Source organism: Psittacula echo (assembly GCF_963264785.1).
Source record: "Psittacula echo genome assembly, chromosome: 5".
NCBI classification, from domain to species: domain Eukaryota; kingdom Metazoa; phylum Chordata; class Aves; order Psittaciformes; family Psittacidae; genus Psittacula; species Psittacula echo.
Genome location: NC_137739.1, coordinates 63,160,197 through 63,178,201, shown reverse-complemented (window position 1 = coordinate 63,178,201; position 18,005 = coordinate 63,160,197). Strand labels below are relative to the sequence as shown.

The 18,005-nt window shown below is 36.4% G+C and overlaps 1 protein-coding gene across 4 annotated transcripts in view; it reads right to left on the bottom strand.

Annotated features, from left to right (window-relative positions):
* The window catches only part of VRK1 (VRK serine/threonine kinase 1), a 37,136-nt gene extending 19,387 nt beyond the window's left edge, over positions 1-17,749 (bottom strand). For 2 of the 4 annotated variants that reach the window (XM_080617503.1, XM_080617505.1), the window contains exons 1-8: positions 17,560-17,749; positions 10,283-10,444; positions 8,721-8,776; positions 4,404-4,473; positions 3,920-4,007; positions 2,421-2,529; positions 2,186-2,278; positions 1,054-1,186 (exon numbers count right to left, since the gene is read on the bottom strand). In XM_080617503.1, the coding sequence (XP_080473629.1) occupies positions 1,054-1,186; positions 2,186-2,278; positions 2,421-2,529; positions 3,920-4,007; positions 4,404-4,473; positions 8,721-8,776; positions 10,283-10,439 (706 nt within the window). In that variant the 5' untranslated portion in view covers positions 10,440-10,444; positions 17,560-17,749. Of the gene's footprint in view, positions 1-1,053; positions 1,187-2,185; positions 2,279-2,420; positions 2,530-3,919; positions 4,008-4,403; positions 4,474-8,720; positions 8,777-10,282; positions 10,445-13,649; positions 13,722-17,559 lie in introns of all 4 variants that reach the window. The other 2 variants (XM_080617504.1, XM_080617506.1) reach the window with 2 other exon arrangements.
* Between the last annotated feature and the right edge of the window lie 256 nt (positions 17,750-18,005).

Below are 18,005 nucleotides of genomic sequence, written 5' to 3'. Positions count from 1 at the left end.
TTGGGAAGCTCTTTAAGTACTCAGATAGTGGAAAAAATAGAGCAAGTTAGTGAAGTGATTGACTTTCTGTTCAAAACAGTTTTTACTTCCCTTCTTCTGCAAAAAAGTAATGGAGCTGAAATGCTACCTCCTGAAAAAAAAAAAAACATTCCACAATGCAGAAATATTTTATGTGGCTTGAAAACTGAGTAGAGGACAATAACCAATCAGGTCCCTAAGCTTACAAAAAAAAAAAAAAAAAAAAAAAGAAGAAAAGAAACCCCAAACAACAAAACCAAAACAACCCACATGTATATTGACTACAGACTACATCAGAAGTCTAAATCAGCAAATCAAGTCATCATTATTCATGTTCAGTTTTAAGCATAGGTGCAAGATTTCATCTGGAAGTAAATAATAATTTTCAAAGAATTATTTTTGCAGGATACAGTTTTCTGTTAATAAAACAAAATTTAAGAATGAAGAAAATAAAATTGGTGTTCACTACAAATCCTCAATGTTTAAATCAGACATAGGCCTGTCCTTTCCATGTTCAGTTTTTTCTCACATCTTGCCTTTTGATGTTCAGTAATTACAGGCATAATTCTGAAATAATATTCCATAATTAAATGAAGTTTTGTTAAAAAATCTAAATATTAAGCTATAAACAAGACTATTGCGCATCTTTGCCAAATATGAAGAAACAGTGTTCACTTCAACAACAAACTATTATCTCCTGAAAACACGGCTTGTTTTTCTATCTGGATCTTGTAGGCACTATTCCATTCCTACTGAGTTTATAAAAAGCAATATACTAAACTTCTTAACAGTCTTGAGAAATTAAGGAAATCTGTTTGAGAAAGTTACATTAAAAATACAGTAAATTAATACCAAAGTAAAAGCCAGTAAATGGAAAAAGAGAAAATGCCAGCATCATCCGTAGAAAAGAAAAAAATATTTTTATAGATTCAGAAACCTGGCTGTTTATAAAACCCAATGAAGCAAATAGAGTCTTCTGTATTTATAAAAAGTATGCACAAGTGCCTATCTTTGAGAACAGTTTTAGGCCCTTACCTACACCCTTGTGTGCATCAATACTGGTATATTCAATAGTTCCATCATGACATCTTTTGGGATCTTCTTTATATACTTTGTGAACTCCTTCAGGACAGTATCGGTAGGCAAGTCCATAATCCACCAAGTACACCTAGTAATTTCCACAAAACTTCAAGATTAAAAAACTATAAATACAAAAAAGATTGCATATAACAAATGTAACTCCCAAACCATTCCCTTAATTTCTAAAAAAACATTAAAAACGGTGATGTTTTCAACTTTAAACAATCCTTTCTCAGTGCTTTATTGAGATTACTACGTGTGATTTTAAAACGTGTCAGGTTTTGTTGTTTTCCACAAAGTCTGATCTGGAGGTGATTTCGTGCTGCTGCAAAGGACAAGTACAGTAAAATAGTCAGTTACAGCCAGTAAGACTAAATGTAAAAAAATAAGAATTAAAATTAAAAAAAACGCTCAGTTATAAATAGTCACTGTCCTACTCTCTTTAACGTCAACTGTCCCATTTGAATACTACTTCATACTATTATTTCTCACTAACACCACAGTTACTTCAAGAGAACTGAGATTATTTTACTTATTTCATAAGCTTAAACATATGAGCAAGACAACACACATAATTCTGAAACTCTAATATGCACTGTTTGAATAGTAAAGAGAGTTAAATATGCAGCAAAATGAGACTCCTATAAATCAAGTGGAACAATCAACACTTTAAACACCAATTTTTCCAAGTAACAGAACACTTATATGATGGATTTCTTGAACAAAAGAATGAGGTAACAAAGCAGACAGGCAAACATAATTTACCAGTGTGCTGTGTAATTTTAAGCTTCCACCTGCAAATACTTATTTGTGAGTCAATTTTCTTTTAATCTTGAGAATTTCTCTAGAATACTATTTAGGCCAAACAGTCAATTTGATAACTGTCCAGCAAAAGGAATTAAAAAAAAAGAAAAAAAACAAACAACAAAATGCAGAATACTAAATAGATATAAATGTCAAGCAGAAATAATATTACCATATACATTCTTAAAAATGAGCTTCTGCTAGATTTCACAGGTTCAAAGCACTGCCATGTGCTGTCAAATAGAAGGTTTAAAACATGAGGAATAAAATGCATTAGAAATACCTGATTAGGGTTCTTGTAACTCAGGAGAAGGTTTGAGGCCTTGATGTCTCCATGCACATATTCATGCTCATGGACGTATTCCAGGATATCAAGCTAACAAAACAAGAGTCATATAAATGCAGTACCCAACTCCACCCAGCAGAGGACCTGTACTCAGCACAAAAGTGTGATTTAACTGAAAGACTTGCACAGGGAAGACAGATTGTAAAAATAAAAATACAGTTTTTAAACTTACTATTCTCAAGCCTAGCTGCAGTACAGTTTTATGGGAAAACTGCTTTCCATTCTCTTCATACATCTTCTGAAGGTCTCTGCCAAATCGATCTATTATCATAAATCGATAACTAAATTCAAGGAGGAGGAAAAAAAAACCAGCAAAGTTACTGAACTGTGCTTAGCAAAGTATTTTATTTATGTGTCAATTGCACAAATTATTGATTGAAAACATACCTCTCAAAAGATAAACTGCAGGTAAACAGGAAACATATATATTTTACATCAATTCTTAACTTTTTTATATAACCTCGTCAAAAGTTCATCTATCAAAAGAGTTGTTTTTTCTTTCTGGCTAGCTACGCAATACAGTAACAAGTACTCGTAGATGAACATATCTGTATTGTAACTCACTATAGGTAAACCCAAACATTAATTACTTACAGAAATATATCTTTTTACTTTATAAATGACTGACCTAACATGGTGACTCGAAACCTGTTGCAACCTGTTTTAAAACTATTATTAAAACAAAAAATCTCTCACTTGCCAAAGGTGTTCTGATATTTGTTACTATAGCCAAATTGGTTCTATTACTGTAAGAGCTCAAAGTGGCCATATTAAAGAAACTTTTTGCATTAAACATTGCAAAGAAAAGTTTATTTGAGGGTGGAGGGAAATCATTGTCATATTTACTTTCGCTTCTCAAAAGTAATGTTTGTAAATTAGGTGAAAGTTGAGAACCAACTGAAACAATGATACTTCTGACATACAAGGGAATACATACCAACTGCCCTATGTAGCAGTCTGCACAAGGAAGCCTGAGCTACTATAACCTGCCAGAGAACTGCTCAAACTCCTTTGCAGTACAGCCGCTTAGAGAAAGCCCACTAAGAAAACAAGAATTGTTATATAAAAAGACATAACATACAACACTAAGCCACAAAAACCCTTCATGACACAGAACAGTAGTAAAATCTATACCTAGACTTAAAACATATTTAACATGAGACTAGCAATTATTCTAGCTCACATATTAAGTCAAAAAGACTATCATTAAGGGAAAAAAAAAAAAAAAACCACAACAACAGATTTAGGAGAACACTAAGTCCTTTACATGTGTGAGTGAAAATACTCATTTAAAGAGCACACCATATTAGAAGAAAAACTTTAAAGATAGTCCTATTATTAAAGGACTTATACACCAGAAGTTGATTTTATTTTAATTCAAAAATGAAAAGCTTCTAAACTACATATACATAGTATCAGTATATGACAGCAGTGCTTGAGACAAATGAAAACTACATCACAAAGAATGTAATAGACACAAATACAAGTAACAGAACAGAGATAAAACGTATCAATCTATTCCTTAAACATCCCATTATAAACACAAAACTTCATAGCAGAAACGAACATCATGAAGATGGATGGAAAATACATCATATAAAGTAAATTAGGTGAAAGGGATAGTAGTTGTGGATGAAATAAATCCAAGTATATGTCAAAAGATGTATTCACCTGTTTCCGTTTTTTTCATGCAAGCCAGAACCCCAGTATCTTGGTACACCTAAATACTGCAGTTTATGGGACTTAGTCCACTCCTGAACTGAAAATACAAATAAAGGTAAGTTTATGAAACTGTATCAGTAGAGACCTGCATAAAAAAAGGGAGTACTTGCAGTGCTTACAGTTCCTGCATAAGTGTGAGCTGCTTATTTCATCGGAACTTGTATGCAAAGTGTACTGGAAAGATAATCACATATCCATTGTAGGGACAGGGACGCAACTAAAGTTTCAATTTAGGCAACACTATCAACACAACTTTAAAGAACATCTTACCAAAAAAAACTAATTTTACTATATGCCTGAATTAGATTTCAATAATTAAAAACAATTTTTTAACTACCTAAAATTATTCTCTTAAAAGTTTGACATTATTCCTGTAGGCACTATTTTCCTAAATGCTTGTAGTTCATTAAAAACATTTTAATAGACTGCTTACTTTCATCTGGCTTAGCAGCTCGCATGTAGAACTTTAACTCAGTAAAAAGAGGTCCATTCTGGCTGGGTTCCTTTAAGACAATTTAAAATTAGTTAAAATCTCCTGTATTAGTGCCTAACAACTATTAAAAGCTCACAAAACGCAACATTCACCCTATAAAGAAATATTCTCCCTCAAACACTCTACCCAGTACTGATAAATTCAATAAATACCTTCTTTTCATGAAAGAAGGTTGGCTCTAAAAAATTATCTTTATTATAAATTGCTTGAAATTAAGGGTATCAAAGAATCCTCTCCCATAACAAAAATTAAAGAATGCAAATGAACTGAAACACATAAAAATATTACTAATAATTGGCAGCAAAAGTTTAGCAGAGAACATTAAACATTATCTCAGATTTTCCAAATTAAAGCTGGATTGCATCAGTTGCAATAGCCATTAGCAAGCCTGTAATAACACCTGAAATGATCTGATGCAAAAAATCTTGACAAAAGTTAAATTCTTGCCTAAAATAAGGTTTTATGCTCTAGTTATCAAGATAAAATTTAGAGACGATCTCTCAATTTATCTTAAACTAAATTACAACTATACCTACTTTCACTTCAGAATCTACCTTGTCTTGAAGCTAACATAAGGCATTTCAGTTCCATTTCCTAGAGACAAATCTATGGTAACCACCTATTGCAGCTAAAGTGAAATTTCTTTGAAAACAAAACACAAACCCATACAACTAATTAATTCAAACTCTTGCAATTTCTAAGTGATTGATTTTGAGATAAGCTTAAGCAATTTATTTTAGTCTAATTACTCATATATGTCCAAATTAATTCTATCTCAGTGAAAATACCTGTTCTGGAATACCCTACACTTTAAAAAACTAACCAAAAAAAAAAAAAGTATGTGATTCCTGGCAAGGGAATCCAGAAAGAATACAATCACATGATATTAGCAAAAGTTCCAAGATATATAACATTAATCTTAAATGGTTTTAATTGTAACTCTTAAATGAAGACATACTGATCCAGGAAACTGCTAAAGGCCAGAGAGTATCACTCTGCTAACAAAGGTTTACTGCTGCCTGATATTAATGAAGCTGTGTAAAGATACCAGACACACTGAGGCACATGGACTTTAGTGTGCCCCTGATGCATTGCCTCAGAGGCAGAGTAAGAACGCTGGTCAGAATGAGAACAGATAAAGCTTAAGACACCACTCCTCGGCCTGGACACTCAATCACAAAGCTACCACCTATCTCCACCTCACTTTCACCAGCATCAGTGCCCTGATAAACAGTGAAGCAAAGACAACAGTTTTTGGTCACTCCTTGTGGGACCAACATTCAGCAGAAAAAACCACAACAAACAAAACAACTAGACCTACTGATCAATGCACGTGAACTTTGGATCATGCCTATTTATTTTCAATTAGTTCATTTACCCACTACAGACAACAAGCTACCCATACAGGTATGATATATATACAAAGGTGAAGGGTTAAATAGCTCAATTCTTATACTGCAGTTACCTTGAACAAATTCTCCTTCAGCCTATTCATTTGTTTTTGTGCAGCATAATCCATTAATACTCTAACTTAATTTGAAAATATTTTTATTCAATTTACAGAGTTTTGAACAATGTTATTTTCTAACTAAAATGGAGCGAAAAACTGTAGGTGCTAAGAATTCTTAAAATATTTATCTTTAAATAAATTATTCCACAAAAAAATCATGTCTCAGTGCTTCTTTCTCTAGTCTGCAAATGCTGAAAATCTAGTCTCCTTTCATACTTGAAGGGATGGATAAATGATTTAGCCACCAAACAGGTCTTCATGTTGACTATGAAGCTGTTTCCTCACAATACCATTAATTAATTCTACATACAGATAAATGCATACACTATATTAAAAAGGCTCATATAATGATGTCCAATATTTGCCATACTAGTCATCTTATATCCAGAAAGTTTTCAGACACAAATTTCTACAACTTTATGCCCAGGGTCATTCTAAACACATGATTTGCAAACCTGAAATTAAAGTCTAATCAGAAAAGATATACTGAAAGAAATCATGGAGTACACATTGGAAATCCAATGAATTTCTTCTAGTAGTATTTAAAGAATTCTGATCTTTTTCAGTCAGCAATTTAATGAAGTGTTATTAAACTCTGCATCCACTCTTGAACAATGACATCTGAAAGGTCCACATGTTAAATAGCATTTATTTTTTTAATAAAAACTGTGATTCATTTTTACTGCTCAGACATCAATACTATGAGGATATGTCAAAGACTAAGCCAATTTCCATCCCGCTTTAATAGCTTAATTTGAAGAACATTACTATAGAAGCACATATTTTGTTAAACACTAATAATTGTTCAAAGCTATTAGCCACTTCGCTGCAGCTGATAGATCAACTAACAATCACCCAGGCATCAGAAAATAGCCTCTTATGTGTAGCTGTGTAACACTAGACTGTAGAGGCATAATATGTTATGGGTCATTTGTGAGGGCAGCACAAAGACCGGGGCTACCTTTTAGTGTCATAAAGGCAAAATTGTTAAAGACAAATTAAAAGCGAGTAGTCATCTAGGAGATCAGTAATGGAGGTAATTACAAATTGCTGCAATAAAGTGCATCTAGCACGAAAGCAACCCAAAAGTTATTGTGACTCTTCCTATATTCAGAGCCCAAAGTGAAGAAGAGGAGAAGCAGATGGACAGGTTTCAAACTCCAGGAAGGAGGAGGACAGCAATTATACAAAGCATAAAATAATGCAGAACTGATGATTTTCCAAGCAAGTCAAACTGGATTCTTCCATGAAAGCTAAATGGCACTCTGCTTCCTGATCAGTCCAAACTCAGCAGGAGCCTGCAATCAAGAGCCAGTGTCTCTCACAAGCAGACCACTACTGATACCTGGAACATCTCTTATCTGCCTCCAAAACAGGCCACAGCTCCTACATAATAGCCACCCCTCCACAAGTTGGACATAAAAAAGCAGGCTGCCACCATGCCATGTCTGCAGGCTGGGGCTCCCGGTCTATGTGGTTCCTTCCCACAAACACCTAAAGGCAGCAGCAGTACGCTGCTGTTCAAAGTGCAGCAGTTTACCATTTGCATGGTAAATAGTGGTTTTTTCAGTGACAAATTTTCACAAAGAGGGTCATCACCAATAGTACCCTGGGATGTCTGAGCAGTATCAAAACCAACACCCTAGAATTTCCCTGTAGTCAGCAGATGTAAATATCAAGATTAAAGGCACATACTAACTGAAAGGTATTTTATTCTAAATTAACCTGATCTTTTTGTTTCAGGAACACGTGTTAAAAGTGCTAACATATTTATGTAAGGGCCAACTACTATAGTAAAGTGTTTCAGTATCATCATATAGGTTAATAACTAAAAGACTAAAACACTGCAGTTCTGAACTGTGTTGAAGAATTTTTTTTTATTTTTTTTATTTTTTTAACATTGTGAAATTCCTGTACAGTTTTCTGGTATTTGCTTTCGTCTCAGGAATAGAAATACCACCAAGAAAATGAATGGCTTGGATCTACATATTTCCAGGTTTTTTTATGAAGACTTTACCAGGGAATCACATGTAATAGTAAGATCTAAACAAAATAATCTAGCAAAATTTAACAAAGAATACTTTATACCTTAGGAACAGAACATTATAGCCAAATCAAGTTAAATAAGTTTTTTTACTGTAAGATTCAAAGCATAAGAAAGTTTCAACTAATAAAAGAATTTGCCGATTTTCTACAATGGACCATCAACAACATTTTTTCTTGTCTCTACTCATTAGGTTAAAATTTTGTGTCAATGCCATTTTAATTCAATCAAAATTAGAATATATATGTGGTTTATGATAAAACATTTAAAGGACTTCATATCTGTGGGGACCTCTGGAATCAAAGTTTTGCTGTTTCTACTCCCAAGCCATCTGTCAGCTTACCAGCTTCCAGCGGCAAGCAACAGTATATACAGACTCACTGTTGAATCACAGAAATTCTCTAAAAACTAGCCAGATTCCATTAATTTTGTGATGTTTGGGCTGTTTACAGTAAGCACCAAATGAAACAGAATCTGATACATTTCATGAACCTTTTACAACTCTGCTGATGTTCCATTATCCCCCCTCATCCATAGGAGTCTCAAGTCTCAGCAGCATTCCTCTACATCACCACATTTACTTTTATTTTAAACAGCACTAAGCAATTGTATTATTTTCAGTCAGAAAATACTTTAAATTATACATGCTATTCTAGAACAAACATTTCCAAGTTGTAAAGTAAAAATTCAAATGCTCTCTTACCACTTTTGCAATGTAAGGTGCATCACTGCCAACCGACTTTGAAGAATTAGCATCAGCTGTTAAAAAGGAAGCATTTATTAGTAGCAAGAGAGGAAACTGTCACAAAACATACACTTCCTTGCTATGCAGCATGGCCAAAAACCCAACAAAGCAATTAAGTACTGACATGAGCATATATCAGTACCTTAGACTTTGGTAAGAGAAATAATTTTATACGGCAAGTCTGCTCTATAGGAATATGGTCTTGTATTCTCCATTCTGTTTGAGTAGAACAGGCAGTTTATTAAATAAAGTTCATTTTTTGTTATTCAGTAACTCCCCTAGTGAACAGCATTTCTATCATTTTCTAGGACTGTGATGAACATACATAATCATGGGCATAAAGACAGAGAACACATTTTCTCTCTTATTTTACTGTATCACATATCCAAACGTGACTTCCTGTTGCTACTAAGCTGTTGATATTTGAGACAGGAGACACAGGTATGAAGGATATCAAGTTGGGCAAGCACAAAGTACAGGAACAGTCAGGGGCACAGCTGTGTGCAAATGATGGGGAAGCAAACAGAGAGCAAGCTTTGTCTTTAACAAAGCAGGAATTCTTAACATGAAGAACTACACAATTTGAGTGAGCTAGAACTCCAGTCTCAGTAAATTTAGTACCTCATTGAGCAAGGCTGAGCAAGTAGTAGACAGCTTTGGCAAGAAGCCACTCACTGCCCCTGTTTTTTTTCCTAATCCACTTACACTGGAGTCTCTTCATTATGAAAGCAGGACAGATCATTAATTTTTTTTTTTTTTTCAACTCAGTATGAATTCAGTGCAACTTTTTCACCAAGAGGAGGAAGACCATAAATGCACAGCAAAAGAAAACCTTATTGTCATGATCACATTAACTTTCATCCCTTCAAAATTGTTTGGAAAGTGACTAGGGCAATCAAGTTTTTTTAATTCCCTGAAGTATTCGCAAGAGATCGCATATCTATTCAAATAACAAAATAACAGGGATGCTAAGTATGGAACACTATTTACTAAAAGAAATTTTCCCTGAATTCACAAAAAAAAAAAAAAAAAAAGAGCATTACAAAACAGGATCTGTGCTAATGCTTTACACTGTACAGTCCAAGATTTCAATTTTTTTTTTTAATATTGATTACATTAAAAAAAAAAGGTGTATGACGTGTCAGAAATTCATAAGGCAATCAAAATCAAAACCAGCACCGAAGTCAAAACACTGGCTGATCAGTAGCCTTCATAGAATACACTTAAGACAGTTTCAGTTCAGAATTTGTGATAGAAGGACACTTATGCAAAAATACCTTCTTTTAACCAGACAAAAAAAATCAAATTTAAATAAATACTAAACTATCCCTTCACTGCTAAAAAGTAATACATTAGAGATTGGTTTAAAAAAAACCACTGTGAACCAAGTTAAGGTTCTAGTGAAAAAGATCACTTGGAGACACTCTGTTTCTCACTTAGGGTCAGCTTTTCAGTGCTTTGAGTAAGGATAAACATCTCACTCTCCATTTCAAAGCGTTATCAAAGATAACTACACTTACCAAGGTATATGCGTCCAAAGCCTCCTTGCCCTATAGGGACACCTAATTTCCATTCTTTTCTTGACGTATCTGTTAGAACCTCTCCCAGACCAAACAATTCAGCAAGTTTCCTTTTTGCAGGGGCTCTTTTTCCAGCAGTCGCCTTCTTATATGGCATTTTCACTGGAGCAAGATGTGGGAAGGCAATGAAAAACAAAAGAAAGCATAGGTTACATGCTGACCAGGCTTATTTTATGTAGAAATCCATTGCAAGCAAAAAAAAAGCATAAGTAGTTTAAGTTTGAATTTGTTCCTACGAAGATACTTTACAAGAAATACAGTAAGTAGTTTCATCGGCATGAATTCTAAGTGAAAACCAACTAATTTTTCCAGGAGGCATTACAAAAAATTTTAGCATCAAAACTCTTCACAAGAGAGACCTATTAGAAGACCCTATGTAATACATGCTAGAAAAATCTCAGGATGTATCATACTTAATCAATCACAACCAATCATAGATCTGAACTTCAAAAAGTAAACTAATGAAATAAAGCTCATTAGTTTTCCTGGAAGGAAACTTGCATATTCAAGAAGTGTCATATAGTCCAAGCCTTCAGTAAGAACATAAGGAATTCCTATTTGTTCTAAAAAGTACTCAAAACATTAAGCTATCCAAACAGTTTTTTCTCCTACGTATCTACATGCAACAAAAAGTGTGCTTACTGTTCACAAGGCAGCATTTAGTAGATAATCATCAAACTAGTACATAATTACCTGCTTTGAGACTGTCACTTCCAAACCTCAGGTCTCAGATAAGCATTATTTCCAGACTAACATAACAGCCCACCGGACCCAAACATGCACTTTTCTGCAGAATAAGCCTCATTGTGAGCAAAGAAATGCTTTGATATTTTAGCAGTCATATTTTGATTCAGTAAAAGAACTTATTGAATATACAGCCATGGTATGGCAAAAAGTGCACTAGACCTCTTTACCTGAAAAGCCTTCATGATTTGTTTTACAAAGAACTGATCTTTCCCTCTTAACTTATAAAAGTCATAAAAACAGTGCCACAGTTATTTTCTAAAAGATACCATTCTTACTGGCAGTATTTTACTATTATTATTTTATTTTGCTTGAGGAAGCAGGAAAGAATATTAATACACAATTCAGGAAGTTTCTGGATAGCAAAATCTCTTCCACATTAGTCTAGCTAATCAATACAATAACCCTAAGATAAATGCAGTTACTTAACATCAGTTTTCCTCTTTTAGTTATAATGTTCCTCTAAGACTTTTTTTTATTTCCCAGATAGAAAACCAAGTAAGTATGACAGCAGTTTCAAAAGTGCTCCCTCCTCTACAAGCCTCTTTTCTGACTGGGTAGCATTTTGGGGAAATTTTCTTCCCCAAATAATATCTGTCACCCAGCATCTGAAGAGAGCAGTCCATATCCATTTCTCTACTTACTAAATGCAAGAAGAACTGTCAAGTTTCCTGAATATTATATTCTGTCCACTAACATTCATATCTGCAGCTATGATAGACTAAAACCCTAGGGGTGGAACATGACTGAATAAAACCTGACTTGGTGAAGATTGGCAGTGGTGATGTGCCTGAAAAGCTCACTTAAGCTCAACAAAGGGGACCATGGGGTGAAGCACAGTTCTGTGGATCAAATGGTGGTGTAAATGTCTCCCTGAGTTAGCCAGCCCAGCGTGGGAGAGTGAATACAAGGTTCAGCTCAACTTAAAGAGTATAAAACCTAAACAACTAGCAGAAATTCCAAAAAAAACAATGTGCTTGAGCTCGTTTCAACCTGGGTATTCCTTCCTAGTGACTGGTGATGCCAGCATCGTGACAGTGAGCATATTACAGAGACAAGTAATGGGAAACACATTGGTATTGTGACCGATCTGGGTACTGCAACTGTTGTGCTTTGCCAAGTGTAACTTATATTTTGTATCACCCTCCAAAATCAGAAATCCCATACAGCATTAACTATCTCCAAGTAATTAATTTTTATATTAAGTATTATGCTCTTGTCCTGAGCTCAGCCGAGACAGTTATTTTTCTCCTTCCTAGTAGCTGGTGCAGTTCTGTGTTTCAGCTTTAGTCTGAGAACAATGCTGATAACACACCAATGTTTTAGCTGTTGCTAAGTAGCGCTCACCCTGATCAAGGACTTTTCGGTCTCTCATGCTCTTCCAGTGGGAAGGGACACAGGAAGCTGAGAGGAAGAAAAGACAGGACACCTGACCCAAACTAGCCAAAGGGGTATTCCACACTATGGTACACCATGTCCAGTATATAAACTGTGGAGAGTCACCCACAAGGGGCAGATCACTGCTTGGGTCAGGCTGGGTATTGGTTGGTGGGTGGTGAGCAATTGTACTGTGCATCACTTCTGGTTATTGGCTGGGTCTTCTTCCTTCCCTTTATAGTTCCATATACTTTCCCCTTGTCACTTTCCTTATCATTAACAGTAGTGATAGTAGCAGTAGTTTTATGTTACACTTTAGTTATTGCACTGTTCTTAACCCATTGGATTTATATTCTTTCCATTCTCCTCCCCATCACACCCAGAGGAGGGGAGAAGAAGGGTGGAGAGTGAGTGAGCAGCTGTGTGGTTCTGAGTTACCAGCTGGATTTAAACCATGACAGCTCTCCATACACAGAGGATCTAAAAGAATCTGATCAGAGAGTACTAGGCTCCAGCAGCAAGCAGTATGCAGACACCAGTCATTCAATATAGGAATAAAAGCAGAAGAGAAATTACATGATTCCACGCCAAATAAAAGTTCTACTTTTTCAGAGTCCTTATTATTCTAAGAAGTATCTCTGTGTCATAGAACCACATCTGAATACCTACTGTGGTTAAATAAATAACTTCAACATCACAGGAAGAGACTGTTATGCATCAACACATACATGGCACAAGCTTTCTCATTATCACAAAACAGGATGTTTTAATTCTGCATTACTTTCCCATATTTCCACTTCTACACAGTAACATTCTTCCCTATAACCAAGATACAATTTTTACATTTTACTCTTAAATTTTAAGACTGACTTTACCCAAAACTTCAAGAAATTTCTCTCTCTACACCTCTGCAGCTTTTTGGTTTTTGGGTTTTTTTGTTTGTTCTGTTGGTTGGTTTGTTTGGGGGTTATTTTGCTAGTTTGTTTGTTCATTTGGGTTTTTTTTAATCTTCAAGGTGATATATACTATAATCTCTTAGAGGAAGGTTCTTCCTCCAGATTTTCTACAGGAGAAATATAAGGCTTCAAAGCACTAAATGTAATTCCAGATAGCTCAACCAAGACCATACCAGTGAGAATGTAATGGTGTCAAAGCACCAGAAAGAACAAGTGGTAGGAATAGCTACCTGTGTTGGTATTGCGTACAAGAGCAGGCCAAAATGATCACAGCAGACCTTTAAGCAGCTTCTCAGGATGCCCTGATCAGGAAAAGGATTAAAACAAAGGACAGACTAAAAACAGTTGAAGTAGTAATAAGAAAATAGACCAGAAGCCTGGATCCCCAAGACTGACTCAGAAGAAAGCACAAAATTCAGCAGTGTTGCCTAATGACTCAAACATAAGATCACACTCACTGTCATCTATACATACATACACAAAATAAGTATACTGTCTTCAAGCTATGAACAACATAACAGACATGAAGAGGGCTTGAAGGACTGCATCCCTTGACCTCTGAGTTATTACAAACAATTCCAAGGAGACTTGGTCAGATGCACTTAGGTCCTTGAATGCTGGACAGACTGCTGTCCAGTAAAAGGAAAATTTGTAGCCTCTTTTTCAATAAAGTCAGCAAGCCAGTGAAATAAAACTATTGATATGCTTCACATCTTTGACATTCACAGTGAGTCTCTTGATAGCAGCCTCACTTAAAACGGAATTAAGTTTACTTAACATAGCTCCCCAAGAGTATCGAAGGAGAAGCTAGGGTTCCCTTTTTTTTCCCCCCTTCCTTTTTTGTTTAATGTGCTCTATGCCTGAAGGCATTTAGAAAAAAAAAATAAATTAATGACAACTTCCCTTTATCCATAAAAGCAAAAATTTTAAATGGACATAAGTTTGAACGTCCCCAGCTGGGAACCCTGCCCTTAACAAATACACGAGATACACATACATGGTTTCTTGGCTGTCTATATTCATATCCATCTGTTAAGATGGCATCATGCCTGCTTACAAGTTGGTCAAACTATCAGTAGGCCATAGGTGCCAAACACTGATCGCTTTCAATGGGCAGCCAGCACAATACTAAGCACTCACTCTCTTGCAAAAAAGCTGTCATCCATGGAAATATTTAAGCAATGGCTGCACATGCTTTCACATTTATTTGGATAAATCTATTCAGGGTTCTTCTATTGACTGAAACCAAAATTACTTGAGACTGCAAAAATTCCTACATGAAAATTCTAGAACTGGGGGGGAAAAAAAAAAAAAAAAAAAAAAGAAAAGAAAATGACATTTTAGTGCAAATTCTATCATTATATGTGCTTTTCAACTTATAATACTGCAAACATCCATGGTTTGTCAGGAAACTTATGAACCAGCAAACACGATGTAGAGCTGCCTACTGTACATCGAACAACTGCAATAAAGTCATCTACTTCTCCCTAAAATCACCTTTAAAAATTCACAAAAACACATACACACAAAAATAAATCACCTTTAACTTTCCTGCATCTCAATTACCTCTCCCTGTGAGTAAAGGGAAATATTTTCTATCCCACAGGTATTGTGAAGCTTAATTCATTAGTGCCTGCAAGCATGCTGAAGTCCTTGGAAACAGAGTGCCATAGATGTCAAGTATTGTACTATCATTCAAGTATCAAACAGACCTGATGCTACTTAGCTAAAGTATCTGACAAGAACAATTTTCAAGGTGTGTGCTTGAAAAAAAAAAAAAAATATATAACAACAGCAGCATTTTATGTGGCTACAATATGCTCAAAACAAAGATTTTTCTACTAACAAGTATGAATATTCCAAGTCTATTTGTCTAAACTCTCCAAAAGCCTCTTAAATACCATAAAAGCTATTTCTTCTGCTTCTCTCTAATAAAACATCTTGGAAGAAAGTGAATACAGTGTACTTGAGATATGCAGACAAATCTGCATCAACAGTGCTATTAGTGGTGTTATCTTTACCAATGCAACGGTTGCTACTCTAGAGATACTTGTACTGTTAGAACAAATATGAATAGCCACTTCTCAATTTTTGTTGGCATTCATTCTCAATAAACTCTGAAATTAATAAGGAAGTATTTCTGCTGTGTGGCAAGTCAGGCTGGTTTATTCCCTATTCTCAAGTTTTATTCCCTGGAAACTGTCATTTTTATGGTTGTTTATCTCACTAGTGCCTGTTTCCATACTGAACACAGAGAAGGCATGCTGGTGACCTGTGCTCCTCTACATGAATAGTTAATCTCAGCAATATTTGAAATCTACATGTCATTAATACTGTTCATCAGTCATAGCAAGACATCTAAGTCTGCCTGCAAAAAAAGAAATAAAGACAAGCAGAAAACAAAACTTTTTGCTCAAGGAGTTGGAGGAAAATAACACGACACTAAAACTTCTAAACACTGTGGTCCCTCCTTTGAAACAGTTCTACCAAAAAAAAAAGTACCTGAAGTATCAGTTCTCACAATACCAAGTGAGGGATGTTGTGAACAAAGACTTTTTGCATACATTGGATATTCTGTGATTTTGTGACTGGTCCATCACTGAGTACCACTGTAATCTCACTTCCTGGTGATTAAGACATCTGATAAATAATGGTACTTACGGAAGAAGAGGCGCTAAGGTTCTTTCCCAAGAAATAAGAAAACACCTTTTTAGACAAAATGAATAAATGTACACTGGTGGACCACAATTAATGCGAAGCATTTCATCACAATAGTGCCATACTGGACAAAGTGAATGCTTTTATAAATACACTGAGATGACTTTTTAAAAATTCAGAATGCGGCTTGTTCAGAGAGAGGGAACAGAGGAATTACGGTGTTACTAACTTTAAAATGCTTTCTCAAGAAAGCATTTTCTTCTTCTGAGCAGTATATCAAGTTCTCCTGAAAATCCTGAGCATCACTCAGATAATTATGCGATAAAGAACACAGTAAGCTTCATAAAGTACCAAAGCTGTCATCTCAAATCACCTCACCACCAAGCCAACAGCAAGTACCAGTGCAAATGAGATATGTCTGGTTTTTTTTATAATTTGGCACACTATAAAAATCAACACCTCTGAAATTCATTAGGAATCCTATCTCATTTGGGGATTATCCCCACGAATTAAGTGGACAACTTATTCCTACTGAGGAAGGCACAAGTCTTTCTACACAGTAATAGCTACAGGAAGCTTCACAACAGCTTTTACATTTTTGTTAATGTCAATGGATTCCATATGAATTAATAAAAGCCTTTAGCACAAATTGAAAACCAAAGAAAACACCAGGACTCATCCTGCCTGCAGCTGTTTAAGTCTTAAACAAGGCAGGCAAATGACCAGAAATAGGAAGTGAAGAAAACCCAGAACACTGATTAACAGAAACCAGCTTAGCCCAGATCTTGCACAACAGGCCTGTTCTGATCCTAAAACTGCAAGGTTTTGTTTGTGATTTGTAGGGTTTTATTTAAGGGGAAAAAAAAAAAAAAAAAAAAAAAAGGAAAAAAAAAGTTAACTTTAAGGCAAAACTTCGGAATACCTCCCAGATGAGGCGATACAATGTCAGCCGCCACACCGGGATGTTCCTGAAGGTGACAAACCTCCAAGTGGCTCTGAGTTTAGCCTTTACCCCACCACCCCCACCTCGACATATCGCTGGGGAAAAAAAAAAAAAAAGAAAAAAGTGATTTAGGCCACTGTCAGCAAAGGCAGTTTTAGAGCCATGAGCCCGTGAAGGAGGGAGAGAGTGGGTGTAGCATGTAGTCCCCATGGTGAAACTGAGGGAGCTCTGACCCACCGGCCCCCATTCTCTCCCTCCTTGCCGCCCAGGGAGCTGCCCCCGTGCCATGGGCTGAGAGGGCGGAAGAGCAGGGAAGGTACCTTCTGTACCCCGGTAGTAGACGAGAGGGAGGAACAGGGCCGAGTGGGCCGCGGCGGCACCAACGGCCTCCTCAGCGAGGGCAGCGGGAAATACCTGCCGGACCCGCCTGAAGGGCCGGGGACGCACGGCAGACCGAAGAGGAGGCAAAACAGCGCCTCAAAATTTGCCTCCTAAAAACCAAAACCTACACACAAAAGGCAGACACTGGCTTCAAGTACCTCCTCCGTGCCAGACGCGACCGCCGCTCCTTCCACCCCGTCCGAAATTCCCGCACTGCGAAAAGCCCTGAGGCCGCCCGCCTGCTCCGGCGCTCACCTCCCACCATCGCCCGCGCCCATTGGGCCCCGAGCCACAGCCTCCCGCCCTCGTCCCGCCTTACACGCGGTGCCTGCTGGGAAGTGTAGTCCTTGACTGTCTGCGGTACAGACTAGCCCTTTGCTCACGATGAGCCAAGGCCTGAAGTAATTTACAGGAGGGCTGTAAGAAATCTTGGTGTTTTAAGCCGAAATAAGTTTGGCAAAGCCTTAGTCAGGCTGATGCTATGTGGCGATAGCCCCTGTTTGAGAGACAGGGCAAGACACAGGCTGCCAAATTCCAGAGGGGTGCAGGGGTTCTCCGTCTTGTGTAACTGATGGCCCAGGCCAAAATCAAGCACTCCAGCCAC